The following is a 26,986-nucleotide window of genomic DNA, read 5'->3' on the forward strand; positions in this document are numbered from 1 at the left end:
GGATCAGCCTCTTGGTGCAAGACGCCCCCAATGCCTGGAACCTTCCGACCTTCACAGTCACGAATAATGTATCCAACGGCCTGCGCAAGCAGTAGCAGGCGGGCCCAAGACAAGCCGCCGACTCTTTATTGTGTCTCCCTGCACTCTGCTTGGCCTCATCCACCACCACCATCATCGCCGCCGTCTGCCGCATACAGGCTACCACCCATTGGCCTACTTACATAGTAGTCGTCGACACGCCTGCCGTCTCCTTGCTTGACTTGCCTGCCCTCCGGTGATGCAGTGAAGGACTCTCGCCGTCGCCCCGTCCACCTCTCCCCGTCCACCTCTCCCCGTCCACCTCTCCCTGCTTCGCCATCGCCATCGTCTGCGCCGTCCCCATGCTCGAGCTTCAGCTCCCACGTCCAATGCCTCACGCCATCCCACGGGAGCCCCCCTTCGACCTCTTCTCCTCCGTCTCCGCCCGCTCACTGCTGCCCAAGCTGGATGTCACCATGCACCTGCCCATGCCCCGGATCACGGCCAGCCACGACCACGCCAACACGCTGCGGACGCCAGACCTGCCAGGATCCGCAGTGAGAGCCGTGTCGTTGCCGTCAGCCCAGGGCGTTGGCCCTCACTATAGCTACCAGCTACCTGCCATTGGCACCTCGAGGGCAATCACAGCACCGAGCAGCTCACCTCCTCCAAGACAGTCGCAGCAGCAGCAACCACAACATCCCCAGGAAGCGAGTCAGTCGCCGCGGAAGAAGTGGACCATACAGCCAAACCTCCGAATACCGTCCACCATCAGCACGCCACAAGAGGGCCTCCCACAGTTAGCAGCAGAGGTGAGTCTGGCAGATACTAGGCCTCGTCATGGCAGAAAGTTGACTTATCTAGGTGACCTGCCTCTTTTGGTTCGAGAGCTCGACGGTGTTGAAGCAAGTGCTTGACGTGACCAAATCCCCACGGTCCATCCAGCCCCTTGTCCCTGATGCCATGCCAACGACCGGCTTCCGCAAGTGGGTGGCCACCATCCTCACGACGACCCAGGTTGCTCAGAATGTCATCTTATTAGCACTGCTTTTCATCTACAGGCTGAAGCAGACGAACCCGACGGTCAAGGGAAAGCCCGGCAGCGAGTACCGCTTGTTGACTGTAGCTCTCATGCTTGGCAACAAGTTCCTCGACGACAACACCTATACGAACAAGACATGGGCCGAGGTATCCGGCATTTCGGTACAGGAAGTGCACGTCATGGAGGTCGAGTTTCTCAGCAACATGAGGTATGGGTTGTACACATCAAAGGAGCAGTGGGATAAATGGCACACCACTCTCGGCAAATTCGGCACCTACTTCGACCATGCATCTAAAATCGCCATATCTGCCCGTGGGAGCCCATCTGGACCATCGAACCATTCGTTCGGCGTACAGAACTATGTCCCATCACCGCCGACCACCCTGCAGCCATCCCCACCAATGTCGACTACCTACTCAGCAAATCCTTTTGCGTTTGTTAATACACCGTCTTTGCCGTCACAGACAACTCCAGCCACCGTGTCCCCAGTTGGCCATCGATCCGAGTTAGGTCCCATCATGCAACGCAAACGAAGCAATGACCACAGTGGCGAGCCGCCAATGAAGAGGCAAGCCCATGGTTTCGCTCCTGGACCGTATAGCAACGCCCCCCTTATCCCAACATTGCAGACGCCCGTGAACAGATCATTTGAGCCATCACCATCTACAAATAGGCTGCCACCATTGCCGAGTCTGTCTATACCTCCGCCGCAACATCTCCCGCCTGCTCACGTGAAGAATTGGTCAGAGCTTCCGCTGCCTATCCCCGGCAGCCGTTCGATGGCCATGGTCTACCCCCCGCCTGTGCAATGGCAACAGCCTGGCAGCACGCCCACTTCTTCAGTGGCGCCCCCCTTCTCGACAACACAGACGCCAACTACCGATCGGTCTCGCCAGATTAGTCCATATCTTCCTTCTGCTGAGTCTTCGCCCACCAGCGCGTCTTTCTCAACGTCACACTCACGGCAATTATCACCATCTCACTTTCTTAGCCAACGACAGTCACCATACCGTCCAGTTCGTGGTGTGCATACTCTACTTGTGCCGCCTCCCCAAAAGTCAATTCACAATCCTGCACAAAATATTGCCTACGACCAGATGCACTACCAGCCTCTAGGTCGACCTATGACAGAGTGCCGAGCTGGTCTTTTGCCCTACATGGATCATGGGGCGTGGCCTGCGACGAACCAGTTCAACCAACTTCCCGTTCCTCAACAGCCCGTCTTCCGTTGAGCCGACTATACTTTCCAGATCATAGACGGCTTCTTTGCATTATGTTTATTTTACTTGATGCGTTTTGAGCGAGCATAGCATTTGTTTGGGAAAGTCCCATTTTGTTTTACAGCATGCCGCTTGTCGAGAGACTTGACTGGCTTTCTTTTACCGTTACATCACACAAAGCATCCGCAGGCGTAATTTCACCTTTTTTCCATTCCATCGGCATTGCCTGATGAGCAAGCGAGCGAGCTTGCTGTTTGAGAGCATGTGTAGAGTGCCGAGGCGGATCTCGGATATGATTTAGATTGGAAAAAGTCCATAGTGGTCAGTTCCTCGACGGAAATATACAGAGCTTGGCTCTAAGCCAAATTGAAATCTATGCAATGTTTTCAAAAGCGGTATTTCTTGTGATGAATTGACGCGTGAAGTCGTGTTGAATGAAACGCTCGTTGGGTGTGGGACGTGAGGTCGGACTGCCAAGCCACTACTAAATAATTGTCAATTGTCGCGTTCGCGGCTTCGCGTCCGACGTCAGCTTCTCGAGGAGCAGCACACGACCTACACTATCATCCTCGCACACAACATGCCACCACCAAAAGTCAAGAAGCTCACCGCGCAGCCGATACGCACGCGTCAATTCGCTGGGAAACCGGCTGCGGCCGAAGCAAAGGAACAGTCCAGTTCGGACGAGTCCGAGTCGGACGAGGAAAAACAGCAACCAAAGCCCTACGCGAAATCCAAGCCGGCGCCAGTCTCGTCGTCGTTTCCCAAGGCTGCGCTCAAGTCGAAGCTTGCGGCGCGACAAAAGCAGGATGCGGAGCGTAAAGCACTAGAGGCCGAGTTTGAGACTGAGAGCGAAGACGAGGGCGGCGATCAAGGCAGTGGGAGTGGGAGCGGGAGTGGGAGCGGGAGCGAAGACGAGTCTTCAGAGGAAGAAGAGTCGAGCAGCGAAGAGGAGGCGCCAAAAAAGCTGTTGCGACCCGTGTTCCTGAAGAAGAAGGAACGCAGTCAGGGCATGGCCAAGTCAGCAGATGTTCTCGCAGAGGAAGAAGAACGGCGGCGGCAGGAACAGGCGCGAGCGGTTGTTCAAGAGCAGGTTGAACAGCGCGCAGCTGAGCGCGCTGCAGGCAAGAAGGACTGGGACGACGACATTGAAGACGCCGACATCGACGCAATCGACGATACCGACCGACATGACCCCGCCGAGTACTTGGCCTGGAAATTGCGCGAACTCAAGCGCATCAAGCGCGAGCGCCTCGCCATCGAAGAAGCAGAAGCCGAGCGCGCTGAAATTGATCGCCGACGCAACCTCTCCGCTGCCGACCGCGAAGCTGAAGACCGCGCCTTTATTGAGCAGCAGCAGGAAGACCGTGGCGACCGTGGTCAGATGCAGTATATGCAAAAGTACTTTCACAAAGGCGCCTTCTTCACTGATGAGCTGGCAGAGTTGGGCGTCGATCGCCGGAATCTGATGAACGCGCGCTTCGAGGACCAGACAAACCGCGAGATACTACCCGAGTTCATGCAGATACGCGATATGACTAAGCTGGGCAAAAAGGGCAGGACGAGGTACAAAGATATGCGGAGCGAGGACACAGGCAAATGGGGAGATCTAGGCTATCAAGGGCCACGTCGCGACGCGGGCGAACATGGGCTGGACGATCGCTTTCGATCCGATTCATTTAATGCAAGAGATGGCGGCAGAGGAGAGGGCGCGACAGGGGCTAATGCGAAACCACTAGGAGACAGGAAGAGATTTAGTGACGAGAGAGAGAGAGATGGTAAACGACCGAGGTTTGACGAATAGCGTATTTTCCCCCAGTTCCACGCACGCAGCTCCACAAATCCAGAACAGAATGAATGCTAGCTCTGGCGGTGGGGCGACGAGAATGCGGGGAATTATCATCCGAGGGGCGTCGATTGAAACAGTGAGCGGGGAAATGGTTCCCGACCCGACCCCAGCTTCCGAAAGCGTCCACTCAACCACTCAACAACTCAACAACAACAATAACAATAACTTCTCTTGGCAGCTATGAGTTCCGTGCAACTCCTCCCTTCACACAACTATAACACTCGACAGCATTGCCGGCATAGAGAAAGGTCTGAAGCAAAACACCGCCGACCACTTTATAAATACTTCTGCGCGTGCTACAGAATAGGTCATGCAAACTATATAGCGGTCGATGTCTTCATTAACCTACGCCAAGGGTCGATCCCGCACTGTTATTGGCGGATTTCGGAAAGAGCTTCAATGCACCATCGACAGTACGAGTTCAGTAACAGTGCAAGCATCTGCCGGAAAATTACATGCTGTGATATTCTTTGTGACGTACCGTATAAACTGGGCTCTCTCGGAAAACGCTAGTAGGGGTGGCAGGTGTGCTAAATAGACGCTCTAATAAATACCCCTAAGTAGCACTTAGGCTAATATTAGAATCCACTAAAGTTTTTATTAGCCTAAGCCCCTATTATTTTCTTTATCCTATGTGTAATTAAGCTCTCTTACTTATGTAAATTTGTTGTATTTAACTACCTGCATATTAATAGGCCTCTTACCTAAAACCTCTACCTATAACAAGGTCCCCCTAAGCAATGTTACTGTAAGTAATCTTATAGCTAATTATTCTAATAAGGTCTATTGCAGGCACAGCTACTAGACAATTAAAGACCTTATTAGTACTACACAGCTATACAAAGTACCTAAAGCTTTGTCTAGGCCCTATACAATTATCTTACCTTAAAAGAAACTTAGGATTATACTCTACTTTATACATTATTAGATTAAGGATAAGAGCTATTGTAATAGTATTAAGTAGAAGCAGCAGTGCCTCTAAGGACTTAAATACAATAGTTATTAGAGACTGCTAAGGACAGTAGACACTGCGCGCTACTTTAAAATACTGCAGTCTACTGCGTAGGATATATAGCAGTAATAATATAAGATAGTTAGGATAAGCTAAGGCTGTTAAGTACTTATATTAGGTAATAGTTATAAGAGGTTTCCTAAGCTTAAACTTAAGTTATTTAGGTAGTTTATTAAGTAGAGGCAGATAGGATAAAAAGTATCTTAGTACTAGTTCTACTAGCGTAGGAAGATTATATTTAATACATTATATAGTAAGGAGCTTAATAGTAACAGTAAAGTTAGTAATTATAATTATTAGGTATAGAAAACAGAATTTACTTACTTTAGGTAGCCTTTTAAATTCCTATTCTCTAACAGCTAGTTTAAGGGCTTTCTTTAATAATAGGATATATCCTAGCAACGCCTTACTTATGCTAGCTAGTATCTTCTACCTTACTACTTCTAGCTTATAAATTATTTTCTTTAGTTTATTTACTGCAATTTATTTCTATAGATATTAGTTAGCTACTTCTAGCGCTTCTAATTATCTAATATACTAAATATAGATAAAGTTCTAATTCCCTTTAAGTTCTTTAATAGGTATACTTACTATCTTAAGGGAGAATATACAGTAGGTAGAAGTATTATAAACTCTAGCTAGGCTAAATATTAAGCTATATTAGTATTATACGTATTTATTAACAGTGTGCTAAGACTTAAGCTAAAGCTTATCTTTTATAGTATAGTAGGTAGTAAGCTTAATAAGAAGAAGTAAGTTAAGTAGGACTCTTATATTACTATTAAGGTTAATCTAAGCGCGTATAATAATAAAGAGCTCCTAGTTAAATAGTTAAATAAAGAACTGTTTAATATATTAAAGGAACGTAACAGCTTACTTATAATAGACTATACTACTTTCTATAAAACTAAAGTTATTAAGGTAAAACTCTAAAAAAATAATATCTATCTAGTAATAATCCTAGGCAGATATACTAGACTACTCTAGCTACTAGATGTTAGTATAAATAAGTCCTTTAAGGTATTAATAAGGGAGAAGCTTAAGTTATTATTAGATAATAAAACCTTAGAGGAGAACTTAATAAAATAGATAGTAATTTTAGTACAGCAGATAGCAGTAATAAGGGCTGTTACTAATGCCTAGGATAACCTAAATAAGCATAAAAGATAGCTTATAAAGGACTCTTTTATCTATACTAGTATTGCTATTAGCCCTATTAGTACTAATAACTACTTAATTAAGATTAAAGACTTCTCTAATAAGGTAGACTTTACTAGTTAGGAGATATCTAAGAACTTAGCAGAGGACCTTACTACTGTTAAAATTAAGGAGGATAAGGATAATATATTTACCTATTTATTACTAGAGAATAAAGAGGAGATGCTTACGTACTAGGAGAAGAGTTATAAAGCTATATTAGTACCTAACTTAAAGAAGCTTTTAATTAATTATTATATACCTAAAGGTAGTTAGTTAAATAAAGCTTACCTTATAGAGTAACTATTAGTAGAGGATACTAAAGGTTAGATCTTATTAAATCTAATTATTATTAATAGCGCTAGAAATTTACTTACACTACTAAAAATAGCAAGGTAGGTAGAATAAGAGAAGAATAAGAAGATATAGTAGTAGTAATTAAAGCTTAGAAAGGATTATAGTAATATTAAAACATTAAGATAGATATAGGCGTTAAGGTTATAAAGTTGTTTAGATTATTTAGATAGACTCTAAAGTTTAAAGTTTTCTAAAGTTCTTAGCGCTATACTAGTAACTTAGTATTACCTAATTAGGTAAAACGCTGCTGTAATCTAGTGCTACTTATTATACTAGTAAAGAATTAGGAGGATTTTAGAGCCTACTCTATAGTATTTATAACTATTACTTATATCTACTTTTTACTGCTAAGCTTTACAAATTTACTAGCTATAGATATATTTTTTAGAACGCTTAGCTAAAACTTAAGACTAGTAAAATATAGCTCTAATTACAGGTATAACCTTAACGTTTAAACGCTATATCTTATACTACACTAAGTAACTTAGCTGCGCGTACAAGCTACGCTACGTAACTAATTTTACGTTATTCTTTAAAAACTGTAAAAAATTAAGATCTAGGTGTAATAACTCTAAAATCTAAGCTTTAAATGTATGTTTATAGAGCTCTACTATAGTTATAGAGCTAGATTTAAAGGTATAGATGGCAGTTTGTATAGGTGGCGCCACGTAACGCGGCATTTAAGTATTCAGACTAGGTTCTAGTTCCCGAGTTCCCCTGCTAGCGTTTTCCGAGAGAGCCCAGTTTATACGGTAGCAGCCACTCGTCACCCTGTAGACACTTCAGGGGACGCGTACAGATTGGCTGAATCTGTTAAATCAACAACACGCGTCTTCCAGGGGAGCTCCAAAAGCGGAGATGCAATCGAAATATGGTAGAACGAACGTCCGGGTAGAGAACAATACCCCGGTATGGGGGTAGAATACCCATGACACACAGTAGTTTGCATGGAAAAAAGACGATCAGGTTTCTAGCATATGCTTTCTTTCGCACTCGTCCACCAATATGCTTGAGGGAGGGGAACTTGCTATTCCCTTGTAGGCTAGGAATTTTTGGTGGAGCGGGTAACGTACGGACGCCATCAAGGTATTATATTGCTCCCTCGATTCATTTCCACGACGTTTGATTATGAGGATTTCACTTGGTGTACGCCTCTTTCGGTCGAGACTCTGAAGTGTTCTCATGCAGTTTCGACTGTAGCTCCAAAGCCAGCAGGATTCCTCGACCACAGAGTTCAATGCAACTTGATAAATAACTCCGTACACGTTCGCGCAAAAAAAGACGGCAGGCAATTGCAGCAATAATGAATTCTCTCCTCTCATTTCTCTGCCTCTGTGGTGTTGCCTTCGCACAGGGGAATGCGTCATCGCCCACTGTTCGCTCGGACACTGGCATCTTCCACGGCCGCTATCTCGCAGAGTTTGACCAGGACGTCTACCTTGGCGTCAAGTACGCGCCCAAACCAGTACGTTTCGCTCCCGCCGAGCTCATCAAGGCGACACCTACCCAGGACTTCAATGTCACTTCGTATGGTGTTGATTGTAGGGGGTATGGTTCAGACACAACCCTGCTGGTGAAGGATGGGTGGACACAGATGGGGGAGGACTGTCTCCATCTGAACATTGTGAAGCCGAGGACAAAGCAGAATAAGAAGCTACCCGTGTTGTTATGGATATATGGAGGTGGATGGCAGCAGGGCGCTACGAGCGATCCACGGTTAGTTGTTCTCGCAAGAGAAGGGTAACGAATAGGTACTGACACGGGTTCATAGATACAATATGAGTTACATCGTACAGCAATCGGTACTCAACAATAAGCCTGTCATCGGAATCTCCATCAACTACCGCATGGCCGCGTTCGGCTTCATCGACAGCGAAGAAATTGCCGAGACAGGGAACCAGAACCTAGGCTTGCGAGACCAACGCCTCGCATTCAAGTGGGTGAACAAGTACATCTCATCCTTTGGCGGCGATCCCGCCAAAGTGACTATCTGGGGCGAGTCGGCGGGCGCATACTCGGTCGGCGACCACATCAACGCATACAATGGCGACAACGACGACTTGTTCCGAGCCGCCATCATGGAGAGCGGCGGCGCTGTCGGCGCGCCCCTCAACGGCACAGACTGGTACCAGCACATGTACGACAACCTGACGGCGAGCGTAGGATGTGACAACGCAACCAACACGCTCCAATGTCTGCGCGACGTGCCCTATGAAACCATCGCCCCCTACGGCTACCAAGGTCTGGAGTGGTTCCACACCATCGACGGGTCCTTCATCCCGCGCTACGGCCAGCAATCCCTCACAACGGGCCGCTTCGCAAAGATCCCCATCATCCTCGGGACAAACACCGACGAGGGATTCGGCGTTAATGGCGTGAACACCGATGCGGATGCCATCAACCAGCTCGTGCACTCGAAGCGCTGGAACGTCAACGAGGAGCAGGCGAAGGAGCTGCTGGCCTTGTATCCGGATGATCCCGCTGTCGGTGAGCCATATGGCTGGGGCAATCGTACCTGGCCGCAGAACGGTCTGCAGTATAAACGCTACCAGTCCATCGCCTCGGACCTAGCTATGTTTGCCCCTCGACGGCTGATGGCGCAGCAAATGAGCAAGTATGTCGAGAACGTGTATTCGTACCGATGGGATGCGCCAAAGTTCAATAGCACGCCGGCTACGATTGGGGTTAATCATTTCTCAGAGGTAAGACATATCTATCCTCGTACATGTGTTATCTTCTCGTTGCGCAGACTGCGGGTAGCATGCATGGTACCGTACTGTACTGTACTGACAGCACAAACAGATCCCCTTCGTCTTTGGCAACACAGAGCAGCAGATCACGCCTCTGGGTAATAGCTCCGCTAACGTCGCTCTGTCGCATCTCGTGATGCGCATGTGGACGTCTTTTGCCTACGACCTCGATCCGAATGACCACGGTGGTATGTTGTATTCTCTCTGATAACTGTCTGTGGCTGAGCTAATTGATGGTGAAGTTGCTGGAGTTCCTGTATGGCCGCAGTACCGGGAGAAGGTGACGAACTTTGTGTTCCGCGCGGATAAGAGTTATGTGGAGAAGGATGTGGATAGGAAGGAGGGGGTGGCGTATATCAATAGTTTGGTTCGTTGAATGAGTGGTCGGTTGGTCGGATGGGAATGAGGTGTGGTGCCATGATTGGAAGTAGGGGAACTTGCTGCATATGCATGTATATATATATATAAGCCTGGGGAACGTGTTCTGGAGAAACAGTGTCAGATGTGAATACTTGCGCGAGTGGAGTCTAGACTATGAAAACCCTGGTTGAAACCAATACCGTAAACGCCACCGCTTGCTATATACCGAGAACGAGATGGCAGAAAGACAAGAAAATATAGACAAATCTCCCAAGATGGACAGGTGTTATGTGATGAGGCATCGACGGCAGGTCATGCAAACTTCCTAACGACCATGAACAGCAAGGCTGCTACAACAGCGTAGATGCATGTATCGATCCAGGCCAAGGAGCGATCAGGATTCTGTTGTGCGAGTTGCTGCACTGGGACTGGTCGTGTTGTCCTTGTTGGTCTGAGCGTAGGTGCGGTGGGAGACGGTGCTACGTTTGACGTTGGAACTGTTGGCGCAGGCATGGGTTGGAATGACGAAGACGACGGCGAAGACTCGACAACTTTGCCCTTTTCCATCCATGGCCCCCCCTCGTCTTCCGTCTTCCTCAGCTGGTCGCGATATGCCAGACGTAGTTCTTCAGGAACCTCCTCTTCCTTTCGCTTGCCTTCCCTCTCCTCGATTTCCTTTACTAGGTCGTCCGTGTCCTTGATGATGTCGGCGTTATTCTTCCCACATGCTGCACATTGCCAGACGGCGCTGTCCTTGGCCATCCTCTCACGCGCATCCTTGGTACACTCGATTCCTCCCAGCTGGCCCTTTGCATCGGTATCCATGAAGCTTCGTATGGCGACCAAGGCAGTCCTCACGCCCCAGGCCGGCTGCCACGTCTCCTCATGATGTCCCGATATGCTCAGACAAATCTCTCTGTTGACTTCGAAGCGGCCGGTGGGAGTGAGGAAGCGGAAGGAAGGCGGGCGGAGTGGATACTGAGGTGGGAGGATGATGCGACCGTGGTATATGCCGCCGGCGTAGGGGGAGGGCGCAGGCGGACCTCGCAATGTGAAGTGCCATTCGAAGAGGTTTGTTTCTAGCGGCTCGGCATGGTAGTCTGAAGAGGGCGAGGTGGACAGCTCGGAAGCTTCCTTTACTGCCACACGTCAGTTCCCAAGTCATGATGGGGCGATGGGACGAGCACCTACAGATACGCTTGATGGTTGGGTTCTTGGTGTTGAACTGTCCGCGGGTAGACATGACGGGTGGAATGATTTATCGGGGCAGTGACATGTGTTGGGTAGAGTGATTCACCGGTGCAGTGACGTGTGTTGGGTGGAATGATTTATCGGAGCAGTGACATGTATTATTCATGACATGTGTTGAGTGGAGGTGTTGGCGCTGACGTTGGGCGTGTTTGGCAAGCGCGGCCCGCCGTAGCTAGCCCCACTTTCCTCGGCCTGCATCATCATTCTACCACCTACCACCTACCACCTAGTAACGACCACATTTCGATACAACTGAACTATCTGGCAGGCTTCGTTCCTGGCGCCTGCCGAACTGAGTGCTTGCCTTTCCACTCTTCGCTCGCAAGCTGCACGCGCCCATGTCTGTGATGAAGTGTTGGATTGACGACGAAGCAAGACAGACATGTCCTCACTCGCAGGCCGTCAAGATGCAATCATACAGACGTGAAAGCGCCAGCTCGTGATAGACACACATGACATGACCTGACCTGGCATTCGCAGTCGTGTGTGGGAGTAGTGGGCCCGGTCCGCCATGTGTCAACCGTCAGCCCTACCCGCACATGGCAGCCTGTGGTGTGACGGCGATCCGCATCCCAGTGATCTGATGTGTTCCCCAGAGCGAGCCCTGAAGATCATGCACGCCTCCACAGTCCTCCATCCGGCCTGCCCAGACGTGCAGCTTCAAGACGGACCGCGTGCGTGCCTTGCAGCTGTCACGTCGCCTTTGTCTGCCCAGACTTGTTAATCACGTCATGCATATCAACAGGCCGAGCTATCAACTAGCCGTCGCCACATGGATCCCGCACGAGTCGGACCCTTAGGAAGTTTGGTCTCGGGCCCGTGTGCGCGTGGGGCCTGCGCGTGGTGACGCCCTGCCTCGACATTTCCTGTGCTCCATCTTGTCCTGGCTCTCCCGCCAACTTGCTCCCTTTGCTAGACCACACTGCGCTGCCCAACTCTCCAAGATGCTGGAGCGATGCGATTCAACGACTGTTTCGCTGCCCGCCGAGATCAACACGGCGACACGGTACGCCCTCCTTGTCGCAATCACCCTCCCCTCAAGCGCTGCTAACCCTCCCGCCCACAGAACGCTGCACACAACCCTCAACCGCCTCATCACATCCCGCCTCCCGCTCGCCCTCCCACCACACGCCTCGGACCCCACTCTCTACGCTACCGGCCTCGTCCACTTTGCCCACATCTACCTGACCTTTGAGTCTCTCTGGGCCGACACAATACGCGACTACACACCACACTCCGAACCCACGGCGTCCTCCAACTCGCCACTCCTCTCCTACCTCCTCGTCAATCCCTACGATTCGCCTTCACTATTCACATCCACCCTCGGCGCCCCAACACAGCCATCACCACTCCTCGCCGCATTCCTCCAGTCCCTGCGTCCAAGAGGCCTGGTTCGCTCGGTGCGCCTAAAAAAGGACCTGGAGTATTTACTCGACCTGCACCCCACCGACCTCGAAGTCCTGCTTGCGAAATACCCCGGCGACAAGGTCGCAGACTTCTGCACACATATCCGGAAGAGCGTCAACGAGAAGCCGTGGACACTGGTGAGCTATGCGTGGTGTTTTTACATGGCCGTTTTCTCCGGCGGGAGATGGATACGCGGGGGCCTTCTCAACGCTGGGCCTGAGTTTTGGCCGGCGAGCGACAAGGTAGACCTGCAGCAGTGCGGTCTGTCATTCTGGCACTTCCCCGGTGCGCATGATGGCGAGGACATCAAAGCAGACTTCAAGACGAGACTAGGTGCGGCCGAGGCTCTCTTCACGCCTGACGAGCGTGTCGATATCATTGAGGAAGCCAAAGCCATTTTCCACCTTTGCGCAGGACTGGTGCAGGAGTTGGACGAGCTGGTTGGGACGGATTTGAGCCTGGCTGAAACTAACAGACGTCAGCCGACCCCGTCGGAAGAGAAGCCACCCATGAACGAGAAGAAGGCGGAGAGTGTCACGCGAGTCGGACGTATATCCGTTCCCAACGACCCGCTCATGAGATTCCTCCGAAGGCCAGAACTCACAGGGTCGATTGTTGCCTTGGCATGCCTGGCCTGTGTGGCCTTTGTCAGACTGCAGTGAGGAGGAATAATGGAGTTGCTGTGAGTAGTAGATGCCTTGTCATTGTCTAGCACATTCTTCTGAGCACGGCGAAACGGAGCGAGATACCCTACATTCCATAGACGTTTTTATCCCACTTTTCTTTTTCTCAACCCAAGCATATCAAAAATCAAACACGAGTGAACTTCTCACCCGCCGAACCTACTGACCGTGCTACACACACCAACACCGACCTCCCATCCACGCTTACAAACTGATGCAACCATTTGCGCTGTCCTCGAGGAATACACCACCGTAGATCTGGCCCTCGTTGAGGTTCGGGCTCTGATAACCACTGTTGACAACGTCGTCCGTGCCCATTGGCTTCTTCAAGATGCCGAGCTGGAACTGGCCTTGACCAGAAAGATCGACCGCGAGGGGCCCAGCAACCTTTTGCAGCACGCGGGCATCAGCCGAGTAGTAGATGGTAGTTTGGCTACACCCACGAATTAGCATCTCCCCTCTCACCTTCACAACATGGAAAGATCCAAACCTACTTGTTCACATAGTCCAACTTGACGGCAAAATTCTGCCACTTCTTCATCTCCATCTTGGTGCTCCACAACTGCTTCCCCGCCCGATCCAGGATCTTGAACGAGTTCTTATCCGCATTGCTCTTCCCAATCAAACTGCCAGCCTGGAATTGGATCTGATTCGCCGAGTAGTCCGCCGTCTCATGCCACGCATTCAGGTACTCGTGCGTGAGATTAAGCTTGCGCGCGCCGTCCTGCTTGACGCTCCAATGCAGTGTCTTGACGCCTTTGCCGCCGGGCCCATCGGCAGCATCATTCATAAACTGCAGGCCCGCGCGGCGGAACCCGTTCTGCTTCTGGAAGATGCTCTTGTCGGAGATGGTGACTTCGACGGCAGTGTAGTTTGCACCGTCGAAGCGCGAGGCCGTGTTGGGGAACAGCAGGATGTCGGACCAGGTGAGGTTGTTACCCTTGACGTAGTCTTTGTTGTAGAGGCCGAGCGTGTCGAAGGTCGAGGGGGTGGTGTTGACGGGGATGCGGCCGTCAAAGACGATGGGGCATTGGGGGGCGCGGGGGAGGACTGAGGGCGCTGCGAGGGTTGACGATGCGGCCGCGAGGAGCGAAAAGAGAGTGGTGCCGTGCATAGTGACGGATGGGAATGGGAAAGGTAGAGATGGAAGTAAAAGGAAAAGTAAAAAGTAAAAGAGCGACTAGAAGTATATGTTCGAAGATCTACTTACGATGAGGAAACTACAAGAGACTCCAACCATCACTCTTTATACAACCACAGTAAATTACTCCCAAGCACCTACGCACTTGGCCCCTCTCCTCTCATCCTTCCGCAATTCGTGCGCATTACACTGCTCATTACTTGGTTCACAGAGGCGTCTTCTCTCCATCCCCATGTGAAAATGGCAGGAGGGAGTATAGGCCCGAAACGACGTACCGTTGCTGCCTTTTCAATCAATCCATCAAATCACGGGTAAGCTCGGTCGACATCGACATTTACAACCACACTAACGTCGGGACGTGGTGTGGTATGAGATAGATTAGCGGTCCGTTACTCCGCATGGGAGATGAAGATGGAGATGGCAAGGCTAGAACCTGTACGCGCATGTTCCTTTGGACAGCGCTAGAAAGAATATGAGAAACATGTCTATGTGTTTCAAAAGGGACCGTGATTTTGGCCGAATGATCATCGCGTTTGTTTGATAGTAATAATAGACACGGCACCCGTTTCGTATGGAATCCAGGCGAGAGCGAATGCGACTACAGATTCACCACGCATACCAGAATGGAAGAGGAGAAAGAACTACTATAAGCTATACATGCTCAACCCATCAAGCCAAAGATATCAGCCAGTTAACCCAACATGCTAAATATGCTTTCGCCCCTAGTCTAGACAACAACCTTTTCGTATCCAGAGTGGTAGTGTGCAAGGATCCAAAACGCCATACATGATCGTGACAACAGCAACGCCTCCCAACCAAGTGTTGATACACGTCTTATTCTCGACTCACCGCACCTGCGGAGTCAGCCATGTAGCCTCCTCACAGCCCTCGTAGAAGCGTCTCTCGCCCTTTTCCCCCACTACCCCAAAGCCCAGGTTCCTCAGCTTGCCCGAGTCCCAGCCTGAGACGAACTCGCCCTGGCCGCCGTTCTCTCTGTTTACGGCGTCGCCGAGCTTGATGTAGTCTGCATGGCGGCAGACGGTCTGCGAGTAGGACCACTGCAGACAGTGGGCGTCGTTGGCGCACTCTGAGCCGCACGAGTTGGCGTTGCGGTGGGCGGGGCGGTCGTTGGGGACCGGGGCGGTGGAGAGGTTGTCCCACCACTCGCGCGAGGGGCCCTGGGAGAGGAAGGAGTGGGTGTAGGAGAGGAGGGAGGAGTAGGTAAAGGGTTTCTGCGGGGACGAGTGTGTCAGCGGTGTGGTTGCGTCATTGCAAGGGCAGGCTGCTCACCAGGTTGTAGGGCCGTGTGCGCTCCCACTTCCACAGGTCCTCCATCTGCTCGGGCTTGATCTGGTGCAGCGAGAGCAGCGGGACGCACCAGCGGTCGCGCGTCGTGGTGACGTCCTTGAGCTGGTCGCTGGCAAAGGTCGGGTACAGGGCCTCGAGGCGGACGCCCGTGGCGTTCTGGATGGCGTAGGCGAGGACCGAGTCGCCGCGCTGCTCGCCCTGCAGCCACGTCTCGTAGCGCAGGCTCAGCGGCGTCTTGGCGGGCATCAGCTGCTTCATCAGGCCCTGCGACAGGACGAAGCCGGCGCCGCCATAGGCAAACCAGCGGTCGTTGGAGCCCTTGTGCGGGGCGCCCATGTAGTGCGGCTCGGCGGGGTCGAGCTGGCTCAGCAGGCGGAACAGCGTGTCCCACACAAAGTAGACGTCCGACTCGAGGAAGACGAACCACTTGGCGCGCGGGTTGGTGGCGTAGGCCTTGTCGACCATGGGCAGGTACTTGAAGCGGTCGAGCTTGAAGGCGCGCTGCGACTCCTTGGTCGCCTCGCCCTCGCTGTGGGCCTTCTTCTGCTCGACGTAGGCGCGGAAGTCGGCGTGGGCGGCCTCGTAGCTCTTGGGCAGGTCGGCCAGGACGTCGACGACGTGGCGGTCGCCCAGGCGCTCGTCGCCGTCGCCGACGATGAGCAGGTTGGTGATGCAGCTCGACACGGTGCCGACGTGGGCCCGGTTGGCGGCGCCCTCGCTGGACGCGACGCGCAGCACCACCTGCACCTCGTCGAGCAGCTGCGTGGGGAAGTTGTGGCAGTAGTCGAGCTCGACGGCGTTGGCCTGCTTCTGCTCGAGCGGCGGGAAGAACGACTTGGTCTTGGCCTTGTGCACGGGGGGCTGCACGTGCGGCCGCCGGTGCGAGAGCGTGTAGGCCACGAAGAACAGCACCAGGCCGGGCACCACGAACCGCCACGGCCGTCGAGCGAAGCGGCCCGCCAGCACCGTGGGCATCATGGGAGCGAAGTTGGGGTGCTCGTCGTCGGCGTGTTGTCGTCGTCGTTCCTGTCGTAGTCGTCGTCGGCGTCGTGGTGTTGATGGCTCGAGGTTGGACTTTTGGCTCCCTGCGTCAGTCTGCACGCTAGAACCATCTCAACCCTCAACACAACAAACACATCCATTACTCGACACCCACCTCCACACCAGCTGTCCATGATATGCTGACGATATACCAATAATACAATAATAATGCAAATGATCTACCCACGATATACCAATGATATGCTAGCGATATACTAATGATATGCTGATATCACCCCTCCTTCACCCCGTCCACCCACACCTCCACCTTTTCGTTGTAAAAACACATGTACCCGGCAATCGGCGCGCTCTCGGCCGTCGGATACCGATAATACCACACCACATCCCTATACACCTTGCCCCCGACACGCACATCATAGTAGTTTGCCCGGCCCTTGTACGGACACAGCGTCTCCAACCCACTCTTCGACAGATACTCCCACCTCACACTCGTAGGCGGCAGATAATACCGCGTGCGCAACGTCGTCTCCAGGAGAAACAACGCGCTCGAGCTCTCAGCCAGCGTAACACCATCCAAAACCACTCTCACCGTGCGCGTCGAGTTGAGGATGTCGATGCGCTTGTACGGGTCTTTGGGGTGGCCGAAGACTGCCACGTCTTCTTCGAACCATTGGTCCATTTCGTGAAAATCAACCTTGACAAGGTCTTTCAGCTTACTGCTGTTGAAGATGACGACGCGGTCGGTGCTGCGATTGCCACTGCTGAGGCGCGCAAGATGTGCACCACCATCTGTACCGTCAACAACCGACAATCTTGTCAGTTTGGCATCTGGGGTGAAGCTTGAAACAGGAACGTAGAACCTGGACACGTCAGTTTGCATCGTGCACCACCTCGAGGGAACAGTACTGCGGGAAATTTGGATGCTCCCATACATGGTACGCCTCGATCGTGTCGATGACGTATTTGCCATTCAGCAGGGCTCGCACGCGGCGCGGCGTGTGTTCACATCTATAAGGGCCTTCACCTTCAGACGTGAGTCTTTGTGCAAGCTTGACAAGACTACGCGTGTCAGCTCTGCCTAGGATGATGCTCAAAACTGAACCAGTATAACGAACTCGCTGGTGTATGCCATCTTGTGTGAAGACCGAGAGGAATGCAACAACCGAGCAAGGAAAGGAATCTGTTGCATAGGACTAGGATGGATATCAACCACTCAATAACTGCTGTTTGTAGAATGTAATGATGTAGGAAAGAAGTGGGGTCAAGCGGGGAAGCGTCTAACTAACAGTGATCATCAACGTTGACATTTATCACGCTGCAAGTTGACATAAAGAGACTCTACCTCCTCTGTAAGCAGCGACTTCACATGAACAGTCCTAAGTTGAAGGTGTGGTATGGAGTTGCTACAAACCCTCTATGCCTCCATGGCTGTCGATAAACCGTATGTTCCCTCAAACTCGTCCTAGCATGCTTTAATCACGCTTACACGATGGATTCGTCGAGTTGAGCTTCGTGGGCTGACCAGCATGCAGAGTATACCGTATGTCACCCGTGGTAAATCAACGTTGCGGTAACGCAAGCTGGATTCAGTTCAAGGCTTTTGACGGCATCCTATCCTTCGGTTGTTATGTCCAGGATGGTCTCAAGCGCCTACCAACCCTACTAGGTTTATCGTCAAGCCGCTTGGCAGATCGGAGGTTTGAACAGAAACAAAACAAAGCAGACGCAAGGACGTTTCGAGGCAGCCCAGCAATGTGGTCGGAACAGAGTGCTCATAGCTGACGGCGTGCGGCTAGCTGCTTCGGGTGCTAATTGACTGAAACATGGCGGAGCTTACAGCGCACTTGGCAGGGGTAAGGAGGGATTGGACGGTGCGAGGAAGCGAAATTGGCCATGCAAGAGAGCAATTATGAGGAATTGCAACCATGCGAGTCGGTTACAGTGCTGACTGCAGAAGTCCTGGGTCTTGACGAGGGGCTTAGTACGAGAACTGGCTTCCTTGAGATCGCCAGCGCTTTGTCGGAGCTTTGCGCCTGTTCCGCACACCCTCCCACAGCAACATCCACCAACCGCGACTTTCTTCACCTGATCAATAAATGCAAAGCCCCGTATTTGCTTCGAGTGGCAATATAGCACCACGCGCTCCACCCTTTGATGGATGCCTGCCATCGTTCCCGCAGTCTTTTGACAAACCACGGTCCGTCACCGTTGCTGACAGCATCTGTATCGCCTGTCCGGCAGCAAGCCAAGTATTGGAGTTCGTGTTCAGAGTTACACAAGACCAAACGCGTGATTCTACGCACTCCACAACGCCTGCTTGGATCACCTAGCCCCGCCCTAGATAGTGCGGTTTCATTTCCTCTGTGGGGAATCCACGGCAGACACGCAGTAGTAGCAGACTTGGGAGTCTCCAGCTCAGCTCCAGGTCATGGAAGTGGCGTAGATCGGAGCGTTGGGTGTTGGCAAAGGCTCGTCGTTACAGCCATCGCGTCGTCGGTCACGGAGACTCCTCGCCCTAACCGCACATTAGCGTCGCCTGCCGGCCAGCCCTATACCAAGAGAGACCGAAGCGGGTGATAGATCGACACCCGGCGCATGGGCTCAGACGCCAGTGTACTCCAAATAGAAGCTTCGCTTCCCGACATGCCAGGACTCCATCAAGGCCTGCATGCCCAGTACGCTAGCTATGGCTCGGTGTCATGCCTCGTGCCGCTACCTAAAGCTGATCAAGGAGGTATATCTAAAGCAGGAGCCCGCACCTGCTAGAGCTTCATGAGCTTTCGTCTTATTCCCACAAACCCTCTTGTCAATCCATAGGGTAACGATACTCTTTTTGGAAGTCCTCGTGACCTCCGTACATTCGCTTTTCATAGTCTCTCGCTTCATCACCTATAATATGCGTCGTTCTGTTTTAATTGGCCTCTTGGCCGGATTTGCCAGCCAGGTCTCAGCAGCCTGCAGCTCGGCACTCAAGATCGATGACTTTTCCAAATGGTCGTCCAACACCAACAGCTTGGGCTCGTGGACAAGCGGTACGTGTACTCATCGCCATCTGTGGACTGTAGCTTATCAATGAAGACGACGGCTCCATGACCTCAATCACGGCCAGTGGTGGAATCCTCTCGTTCAAGCCAAAGTCTGAATCTTACTTCTATGAGACCTTTACCTGCCAGGCTGCAAGCACCAACGGCTATAACTCCCTTCAGTTCACTGTCAAGGGCCCCGCCAGCGGTTCCGCTACTCTGGAGATCCAGACCCAGGCCTCTTGTTCAGCCACAAGTTACACCTCGTACTACACCTCCATCTCTGGCCTGACCGGTAACTCTCAGACCATCACTATCCCCCTGAGCCAGTTCACTGGTGCTAACGCCAACGCCATCACCGGGTTCGTCTGGTCCGGCTTCTCGTCCACCACGGCAACATGGCAGTTCAGCAACGTTCAGTTTGGCTGCGGTGGTGCTGGTTCGGGCTCCAGTTCAACTGTCCGATCCAGCTCGACTGTCCGACCCAGCTCGACCGTCCGATCTAGCTCGACTGTTGGTGTGAGCTCGACTGTTCGTCCCAGTTCCTCCACGCTCATCACTTCTACAAGGCCCAGCGGAACCTGCAGCCCCCTTTTGATCGATGATTGGTCCTCGCAGTCTCGTCTTACCTTCTTGTTTTATAACTCCTTCACACTATCTACCTCTTCAGATGGCACCATGAAGTCTCTCACTGTCGGAAAACCATCTTCCAATCGCGTGGAAATTGTTCCCACTGACCGCAGCTCTTACTTCTACAGTCAATTCCCTTGTGTCAACGCGAAGAACATGTATGGAGGTATCTCGCTCCGCATCAAGGCTCCTGCTGGTACTACGCTCTCGGTTGAGCTTGACTCCTCCAATACCTGCGATCCCGGCGTCGCTGTGGCCGCAACCCAGTCGTCTACTGATCTCGGCTGGACCTTTGATGGCACAGAGAAATTGTACCTCATCCCGTTCTCCAAGTTCCCCAGCCTCAACACTGAGAAGCTCGTTACGATACTCTTCTCTCAGTTTTCGACCACCGTCTCCTTCGGTCCCATGGCTTTCTACTGCGGCAGCACTGGCGAATATATCGTTACCACCAGTACCAGTCCGGCTGGTCCTACCGGCACTGTTGCCGCACCCTCCGGCACCGCTGCCGCTCTCGTCGTTGACAAGTTCGCAAGCGCTGACAGCAACGCTCTCGGCAACTGGCACGGTGGTGATGATGGCATGGGTCTTACCTACTCTGCTGGCAAGCTCACCATCAAGTCTGACGACGCCGACTACTCTTTCTACACTCAGGTCTCTGCGAGCTGTAGTGATTTCAGCAAGTACAAGGGCTCATACCTGCATATCGCATACTCCGGCACTGTGGCTTTCACTGTCGCTCTGCAGCAGCACAATACGGCTTGCAACCCTGACATCGCTCCTTACCCTGAGACCTGGGACTCTGTCGAGGCTTCTCGCTATGCCAAGAATGGTCACATTTACATCCCAATGAACCACTTCAACGTTGAGATGACGCGTGTCGTTGGATTTGCTCTCAAGGGCTTCTACAAGTCAGACGCAGTTGTTTTCTCTGTCATCGAAATTGTGCCTTCCGTCCCTGCCGGTACCGTCATTCCTATTGACGAGGAGAGCGGTGACCTCGTTTTCGCTTGCAAGCGCCCTAACAGCTTCGCTTTCGCCATCGATGACGGTTCTCCAGAATATGCCCAGGAAGTTTTGAAGATCATCCGTGAGGAAGGCATCAAGGTGACTTTCTTCACCGTTGGAGCCCCCCTCCTCGACGCATCGACCAACCTCACAAACGTCTATCGTGAGATGTCGGCCGCCGGCCACCAGCTTGCCATGCACTCTTTCACGCACCCCAAGATGGAGGGTCTTTCCGACTACGCATCCATCGACTGGGAGTACAACGAGGACATCAAGGCCATGAAGCAATCGTTCAACGGTCTCGAGACGTCTTACTTCCGTCCTCCCTTTGGTACCGAGGGCGCCCGTATGCGCTCCCGTCTTGCAAAGGCCGTCGGCAAGAAGCCCACCATTACCAACTGGTCCGTTGACGTCGAAGACTGGTTGTGGGCGGAGTCCAACACCCCCGAGCAGCAGCTCACTGCTTTCCAGCGTGACGTGAACAAGGGCGGAAACCTAGTCGTGCTACACTACCTCTACCCGTCGACCGTCGGCTACCTGAGGCAGTTCATCCAGATTGCGAAGAAGACCGGCAAGCAGCTTATGCGTGTCGACCAGTGCATGATGGATCCCAACGCTCCTCCTTTGTAGGTGATTTTCGTTTCAAGCGGTATCATTGGATGGATAGGGAAAGTGGATGGATGGAGTAATGTTCTATAATGTTGAAAGATGGTTCAGAAATTATTGCGGCTTTGGTAAAACGCACCTCAGCGTCAGATTCTAAAACTAATATATCTGCTGTTTCATGCCACCGTGTTTTTATTTTGCCTACGCTGTCTCGGCTGTGAGTGTTTGAATGTTGTGACACATTAGCCCTAGCAATAACCTACTACCTATGTGAGCCATGTCAGCCTGGGCGAATCACATGCATTCTGTTTATCTCGAGGATGTCGAAACCATTAGTGTGTTCAAAGATTCTCTTGCGTACCTGCGCTAGGGCAGTCCATGAACGTGGAAGATTAATATTTGGAGGTCTTGCAAAGAAAGACAGAACGTGGGTGTCGAACCGAGGAGGAAGTTGAAGCCATATCTCCCTCTCGCACGTCATTAACATGATCGTTCCAGAACAGCACTTTCATGTTGACAGCAAAGTAAACAAAGAATTATTCTACTGATTATCTTGTTTTCCGTCAAACTACTAATATGTACTTTCCTCTTCATCCCCGCAATTTGTCTGGGCATGTGTGGAGTCGAATTGTACGTTGGGGTCGAAGTAGAGTGTAACGATACCGGCATTGGTGCGAGTCCAGCTTGCTGGCTCAGGTGCTACATCTGCTCGGTGATCACGGCATACTTGGCTTGTAGTATCTGCTGCAGGAACGGATTCGTCAGGGTCTGCAGTTGTTTGAACTTGTCGAAGGAAGTGCCTTTTCATTCGCCGAGCTTTTACAGGTGTGATCTCGTTTTTTCGGCGTATGCGGATCTTCCTGTTTTCTGCGTGCCGTTTGCAAGGAAGATGTTCACACTCTGGTATGGATCACAATTGCAATGTTTTGTGCGACTGTATTTTCAGTCTTGTGGCTCATGGGGCCGTTGTTAAAGTTGAAGTGGAATAAAGGCTTGAAGTGCGTCACATAGGAATGGCCGTGATTCTCCGTTCAATTGAGGATTCTTATAGCTATGAAGGTGAGTGACAAGTGACTTGAGAAATTTTAGTACAGATGTCCAATAGCCAGAGTACACAAGGAGGTTCGTCGGAAGTCAGGACTTCAACAACGTGGCAGCGTCGTCTTGGCGTGTTAACACGATACACTCGTCAACATTTCTGAGGAATCAGTTGACAAAACGCTTATTACTGTGCTGTTTACAGGTTCAGAAGAAAGTGAGTTCCGGTAAAAAGTATCCGGGACGAGCCTCATCAGAGCGGCAGATCCCGGGAGTAGTCATTGGCATGTTGGTTATACGATGGTTTGGCGAAAATTCACATCGTTCGTACTTGTAGTTGAAAAATATATAAAAGGCGTAAAATGCTTGTTTGATTGGCATCTTTCCCTATGTTTGCTACGGCACTGAAGCTTGCTACTAACCGTTCCAGAGATCTCAAGGAATGATATTTTACGTTTTGAAACACTCCTTGGCCGATAGAACTGGGATAAGCTGCACCAAAGGTTCGGCATATTCTGCAGCAAACAACCTCATATCGTGGAGTTCATTGTCCAATTGCGTGTCTTTCCGAGCATCGAGGGAAGAAACCTATGCACATGGTACAATCTTCTTGGCCGATTCGAAAGTCTGGCGCCGTTCGCTGACATGTTTGTACGTCGCTACCGTTGTAGGTGAGACAGAGAACCTGCAGACATTGATGTGACATCCTTCAGTTGTAGAATATACGAACCTACCAGCTGCTCCAGACACCCTCTTTACAGTCAGCTATCTCGATAGCTTCCTGTATGGCTCCCAAACGGACCAAATGCTTGGATGAAGTCCAGTGCTTCGCCTATATCCCGTCCCGCAACAACTTAGTCATGGTCATGCCAAGTCCGTTTGCATAGCAAGACTCAGACACTTTCTCGAAGGCGTCGGCAGATTTGGCGAGTTCCACATCGTTGTGCCTTCTATATCTGGGAAAGCCATGTTACTGATTAACGTGGAGTGCTTTGAGGGACATCCTTAAGATTGCCGTGATCAGGTCATGACGTATGTCCGGACTGCAGCTTTGGTCGTTGCGAACGAGTTGAACATGGCTAATAGTGATGTGTCGGTGTGGTACTTCTGGTTAGACCACATCTTCAAAATGCTGCTTTTGCGCATCGGAAAGACAACAGTATTGTGATAGCGACACGATAAAGGCATATTTTCACTCCCCGTATACTCTCCCGCATCTTTACTGTCTGGAGATCGAGATCCGTACAGTTCGTCGGAATCGGCGAGAATCTGATTTTTGTCAATCGTTAACAATGACAAAAAGTCCTTCATTTTACTTTCTGGAGTTACGGTATTATTGAACTCAAAGGAGTCCTGTTCTTCTTTCCTGTAGTCGCCATCTTGAGTTTACTGGGTCATATTTGTAAGGGGCCAGTAGACTCCATTCTTTGCACGGAGACAGTCTAAGTACTTACCATTGACAGCATCCCGCCCCTTGAAATCCTTCAGCGAGAGACTGGCCTCTATGTGTTGATGTTCGAGCGAGCAGAAAAAGAAGTCGAGATGCGGAAACTTGTGGCCTCATCAATGCAAGAGTGTCTCTAGTTTGGCATGAGTGGCATCTATAGCAGCAGCCGTATGTTTTGGCTGATTCAAGTTCTGTATAAGATTGTATGTCATAACCAAGCGGTAGTCTCAGGTGACAGGCTTGATCTCATGCTGGACGTCGGAGTACCATGCCAATGTAGAAAGATCGAATGCGGAGTGTGGCGCAGTGTTCAGTACTCGTGAGTTTTTCCATGGACTAGATAGACATCTCCGCTTGCATGCTCCGATGGCAGGTTGATGACCAGAGTTCCGAACACCCCCGGAACCTTCTCCGTGTCGCGGTGTGCTTTGAAAAATGCGTTTTCTTCGTAGAACAAGACTTTATACCGCAGTGCGGACGTTGGTACCTGCACGCCGAGATCCTGTATGGCCTTTTGTTCAAGACATCTAGGTACGTTGTCCATGCGTAAAAGGGCGCAAAGGTTATTGGCATCGACGCAGTGGATGTGTGTCAATCGGAACTGGAACTCTGCGGCATCCAACTCCCAAGTTTTCCCGGACGGTCTCATCGACAAATGTTTCGTCCTTCCTGCCGAATGGCGATTTCTTACACAAAAGAGCAATGGCCTGCGCACCACGTGTCGAGAGCGGTAGTTACACCGAGCCAAAATCCGAGACGTACAAACCGGGGTTGACATATTGCTTGTGACTTTGGAATGCAGAGAATGTGCCTTGATACTTGATCTCGTCCAGACAGTCTTGCAGTCGCTGTTTGTAATCCTTTTCTACGTCCGATCCATCGCTGTCGAAGCAACTATTCAGCCTGTATTTAACGTAATCAGAGTTACTCAGTCTGTGCATCTTTGTCTTGCGTATAGTCAAGCGTGTCGCTGCAGAGCGATTAGACCACTGGATTGGAGTGTAAGATGACAAGAGGCTTTGAGGGGGAAGGCGTGGAAACAAGCGGATATAACATGAAGTTGGCCGAGCGCGTTAACGCCAAATGGAATAGCGTGGCAAGATCCCAGACGCGTCATCACGGACTCAACACCAGAGCACGTGCTACAAGAGAGTCAATCACCGCAACGACATCGTGACTGACGACTAAAACACTTGATGAACGCACCACTTGGAACTGATTATCTGTCCCATCGAGAACTTTGAGTGAGTGAGGGTGAAGAAGAATACTACTTAGAGTTTTTGTCAGTGAAGACATACAAGAAGGTTATCAGCACCCGGATCCGGAAACGATAACCACTCTCCAGATATCTCATCGTCACCTCTCTCCACTGGAGTAATGGCAACGTATCAACCAAACACTCCGGCGACAAACCCCTCGCCTTCCCAATCTGCCTTACCTATTCCGTGCCACAGCGCCTAGAACTATGACCTCCCTGCATCGTGAAGGTCAATTCTCTTGTCGATTCGCATATCACTGGTTCACATCCGACAGCTTATTGTACCCCCTCATTCCGTCCTTGTGCCATTCCCACCCTTTCCATACATAACTCGTGCGAATGACCATGCCACTCTCCCGCGATACCTCCTCTCTGTGCATAAGCTTGTTGGCGGTTGGTTGCTGGTCTTTGTTCCAACGCTCGATAGCCAGTTCTTCGGGGAGGAGGTCGGAGTGTAGGAGGTATTTGTAACTGTAATTGGCGCGGTAATGGTGGTAGACTGAGATTGGAGACTCGTTGCGGGGGTAATGAGATGGATTCTGGAGGACGTCGACGTCGAATTTGTAGATTATGGTGTCAGCACGGGTGTCCGTGTAACGATAGAACTCGACAGGTGCCATGACGTGGGTGAGCGGCAGCGATATGGTAGGAGTGAGTGAGGGATCTGGTTGTTCGAACGAATTCGGTATGTAGTTGTGGACTGTAGGGAGATCGGAGCAATGATGGCCAGATAGCGCTGAGGAAAGTGGCTGTCGGTTGTGGAGAGTGCGGTTGTATTGTCGATGCACACTGAGTTGAGAAGACAAGAAAAGGTGAAGCCGGAGTCGGGCTTTTTGCCTTCACCCTACCATAGCAGATCATTCACCATGGCCACGTTTCCAGCAGTGATGATGGAGAGTGAGGTGACACGAAATAGCAGATGCTCGAACTACATAGCGCTGACAAGTAATACGACGGAAATTGCATGGAAGACGCAGCGGCTTGATGTGAGGGAAAGAGCCAACATGCCAGCGTGCGCGTCAAGTTGTACTTGGAACATACATGCCGCTGACTGTTGTTGGCACCAACAGGCCCAAATCGATTACTATTCTTGTACGTTTGTCCTCGACTCGGCGCAATGGCACTCGACAACTGCATGCACAGGTGCGAGAGCCTCACGTGTCCAGCGGGTAGACTAGGACCAAGCTTGAAACTTGGAAGCCAGAGATGGAGCAGAAGAAGAAGGGAAATGGGCCTAGGTTTGCTCTGGGCAAGAACAGTTGGAAGTCGGGCAGGGCAGACGTACATGGTGGTGAGGTGTCGGGGATGAGATGCTGAGATGATGTGGGGCAGCCAAGCCCGGATGCTGGTCGGACGTGCAGCGTGGGACAGGTGGAAAT

The 26,986-nt window shown here is 51.2% G+C and overlaps 11 protein-coding genes across 11 annotated transcripts; 5 read left to right on the forward strand and 6 right to left on the reverse strand.

Moving 5' to 3' along the window:
* The first annotated feature begins 6 nt into the window (after positions 1–6).
* P153DRAFT_368983 (uncharacterized protein) lies at positions 7–2,662 on the forward strand. Its single transcript, XM_033668658.1, has 2 exons — positions 7–830; positions 883–2,662. The coding sequence occupies exons 1-2, from the start codon at positions 381–383 to the stop codon at positions 2,290–2,292; spliced, it is 1,860 nt and encodes a 619-aa protein (XP_033521355.1). The 5' UTR covers positions 7–380; the 3' UTR covers positions 2,293–2,662.
* Positions 2,663–2,860: 198 nt separating this feature from the next.
* On the forward strand, positions 2,861–4,084 carry P153DRAFT_377884 (uncharacterized protein; the record flags this gene model as incomplete). The annotated part of the gene is made up of 1 exon (XM_033669764.1): positions 2,861–4,084. One exon carries the CDS (start codon positions 2,861–2,863, stop codon positions 4,082–4,084), a length of 1,224 nt encoding a protein of 407 aa, XP_033521356.1.
* Positions 4,085–7,819: 3,735 nt separating this feature from the next.
* Positions 7,820–9,821, forward strand: P153DRAFT_424885 (lipase 3 precursor; the record flags this gene model as incomplete). Its single annotated transcript, XM_033672507.1, has 4 exons — positions 7,820–8,411; positions 8,467–9,397; positions 9,498–9,633; positions 9,688–9,821. The coding sequence occupies exons 1-4, from the start codon at positions 7,999–8,001 to the stop codon at positions 9,819–9,821; spliced, it is 1,614 nt and encodes a 537-aa protein (XP_033521357.1). The 5' UTR covers positions 7,820–7,998.
* Positions 9,822–10,117: 296 nt separating this feature from the next.
* Positions 10,118–11,048, reverse strand: P153DRAFT_297076 (UBC-like protein; the record flags this gene model as incomplete). Its single annotated transcript, XM_033664136.1, has 2 exons — positions 10,118–10,944; positions 10,997–11,048. The coding sequence occupies 2 exons, from the start codon at positions 11,046–11,048 to the stop codon at positions 10,118–10,120; spliced, it is 879 nt and encodes a 292-aa protein (XP_033521358.1).
* Positions 11,049–11,890: 842 nt separating this feature from the next.
* On the forward strand, positions 11,891–13,346 carry P153DRAFT_74208 (heme oxygenase-like protein). The gene is made up of 2 exons (XM_033673376.1): positions 11,891–12,062; positions 12,123–13,346. The coding sequence occupies exons 1-2, from the start codon at positions 12,001–12,003 to the stop codon at positions 13,123–13,125; spliced, it is 1,065 nt and encodes a 354-aa protein (XP_033521359.1). The 5' UTR covers positions 11,891–12,000; the 3' UTR covers positions 13,126–13,346.
* Positions 13,222–14,351, reverse strand: P153DRAFT_321875 (glycoside hydrolase family 131 protein). The gene is made up of 2 exons (XM_033665159.1): positions 13,641–14,351; positions 13,222–13,579 (listed from the first exon to the last, which is right to left on the reverse strand). The coding sequence occupies exons 1-2, from the start codon at positions 14,258–14,260 to the stop codon at positions 13,351–13,353; spliced, it is 849 nt and encodes a 282-aa protein (XP_033521360.1). The 5' UTR covers positions 14,261–14,351; the 3' UTR covers positions 13,222–13,350.
* Positions 14,352–14,801: 450 nt separating this feature from the next.
* On the reverse strand, positions 14,802–16,598 carry P153DRAFT_368987 (glycosyltransferase family 31 protein). Its single transcript, XM_033668659.1, has 2 exons — positions 15,578–16,598; positions 14,802–15,519 (listed from the first exon to the last, which is right to left on the reverse strand). Exons 1-2 carry the CDS (start codon positions 16,571–16,573, stop codon positions 15,133–15,135), a joined length of 1,383 nt encoding a protein of 460 aa, XP_033521361.1. The 5' UTR covers positions 16,574–16,598; the 3' UTR covers positions 14,802–15,132.
* Positions 16,599–16,684: 86 nt separating this feature from the next.
* Positions 16,685–18,268, reverse strand: P153DRAFT_74244 (DUF427-domain-containing protein). Its single transcript, XM_033673377.1, has 3 exons — positions 17,713–18,268; positions 17,504–17,656; positions 16,685–17,457 (listed from the first exon to the last, which is right to left on the reverse strand). Exons 1-3 carry the CDS (start codon positions 17,784–17,786, stop codon positions 16,869–16,871), a joined length of 816 nt encoding a protein of 271 aa, XP_033521362.1. The 5' UTR covers positions 17,787–18,268; the 3' UTR covers positions 16,685–16,868.
* A 1,225-nt stretch (positions 18,269–19,493) lies between these two features.
* P153DRAFT_296835 (carbohydrate esterase family 4 protein) lies at positions 19,494–21,888 on the forward strand (the record flags this gene model as incomplete). Its single annotated transcript, XM_033664116.1, has 2 exons — positions 19,494–19,629; positions 19,676–21,888. 2 exons carry the CDS (start codon positions 19,494–19,496, stop codon positions 21,886–21,888), a joined length of 2,349 nt encoding a protein of 782 aa, XP_033521363.1.
* Positions 21,889–23,855: 1,967 nt separating this feature from the next.
* P153DRAFT_74345 (uncharacterized protein) lies at positions 23,856–24,513 on the reverse strand. The gene is made up of 2 exons (XM_033673378.1): positions 24,357–24,513; positions 23,856–24,171 (listed from the first exon to the last, which is right to left on the reverse strand). The coding sequence occupies exons 1-2, from the start codon at positions 24,366–24,368 to the stop codon at positions 23,923–23,925; spliced, it is 261 nt and encodes an 86-aa protein (XP_033521364.1). The 5' UTR covers positions 24,369–24,513; the 3' UTR covers positions 23,856–23,922.
* Positions 24,514–24,659: 146 nt separating this feature from the next.
* Positions 24,660–26,227, reverse strand: P153DRAFT_359289 (uncharacterized protein; the record flags this gene model as incomplete). Its single annotated transcript, XM_033666859.1, has 5 exons — positions 24,660–25,035; positions 25,112–25,338; positions 25,556–25,616; positions 25,648–25,787; positions 25,934–26,227. 5 exons carry the CDS (start codon positions 26,225–26,227, stop codon positions 24,660–24,662), a joined length of 1,098 nt encoding a protein of 365 aa, XP_033521365.1.
* Between the last annotated feature and the right edge of the window lie 759 nt (positions 26,228–26,986).

The sequence above is a fragment of the Dothidotthia symphoricarpi genome (assembly GCF_010015815.1).
Source record: "Dothidotthia symphoricarpi CBS 119687 unplaced genomic scaffold P153scaffold_16, whole genome shotgun sequence".
NCBI lineage: Eukaryota > Fungi > Ascomycota > Dothideomycetes > Pleosporales > Dothidotthiaceae > Dothidotthia > Dothidotthia symphoricarpi.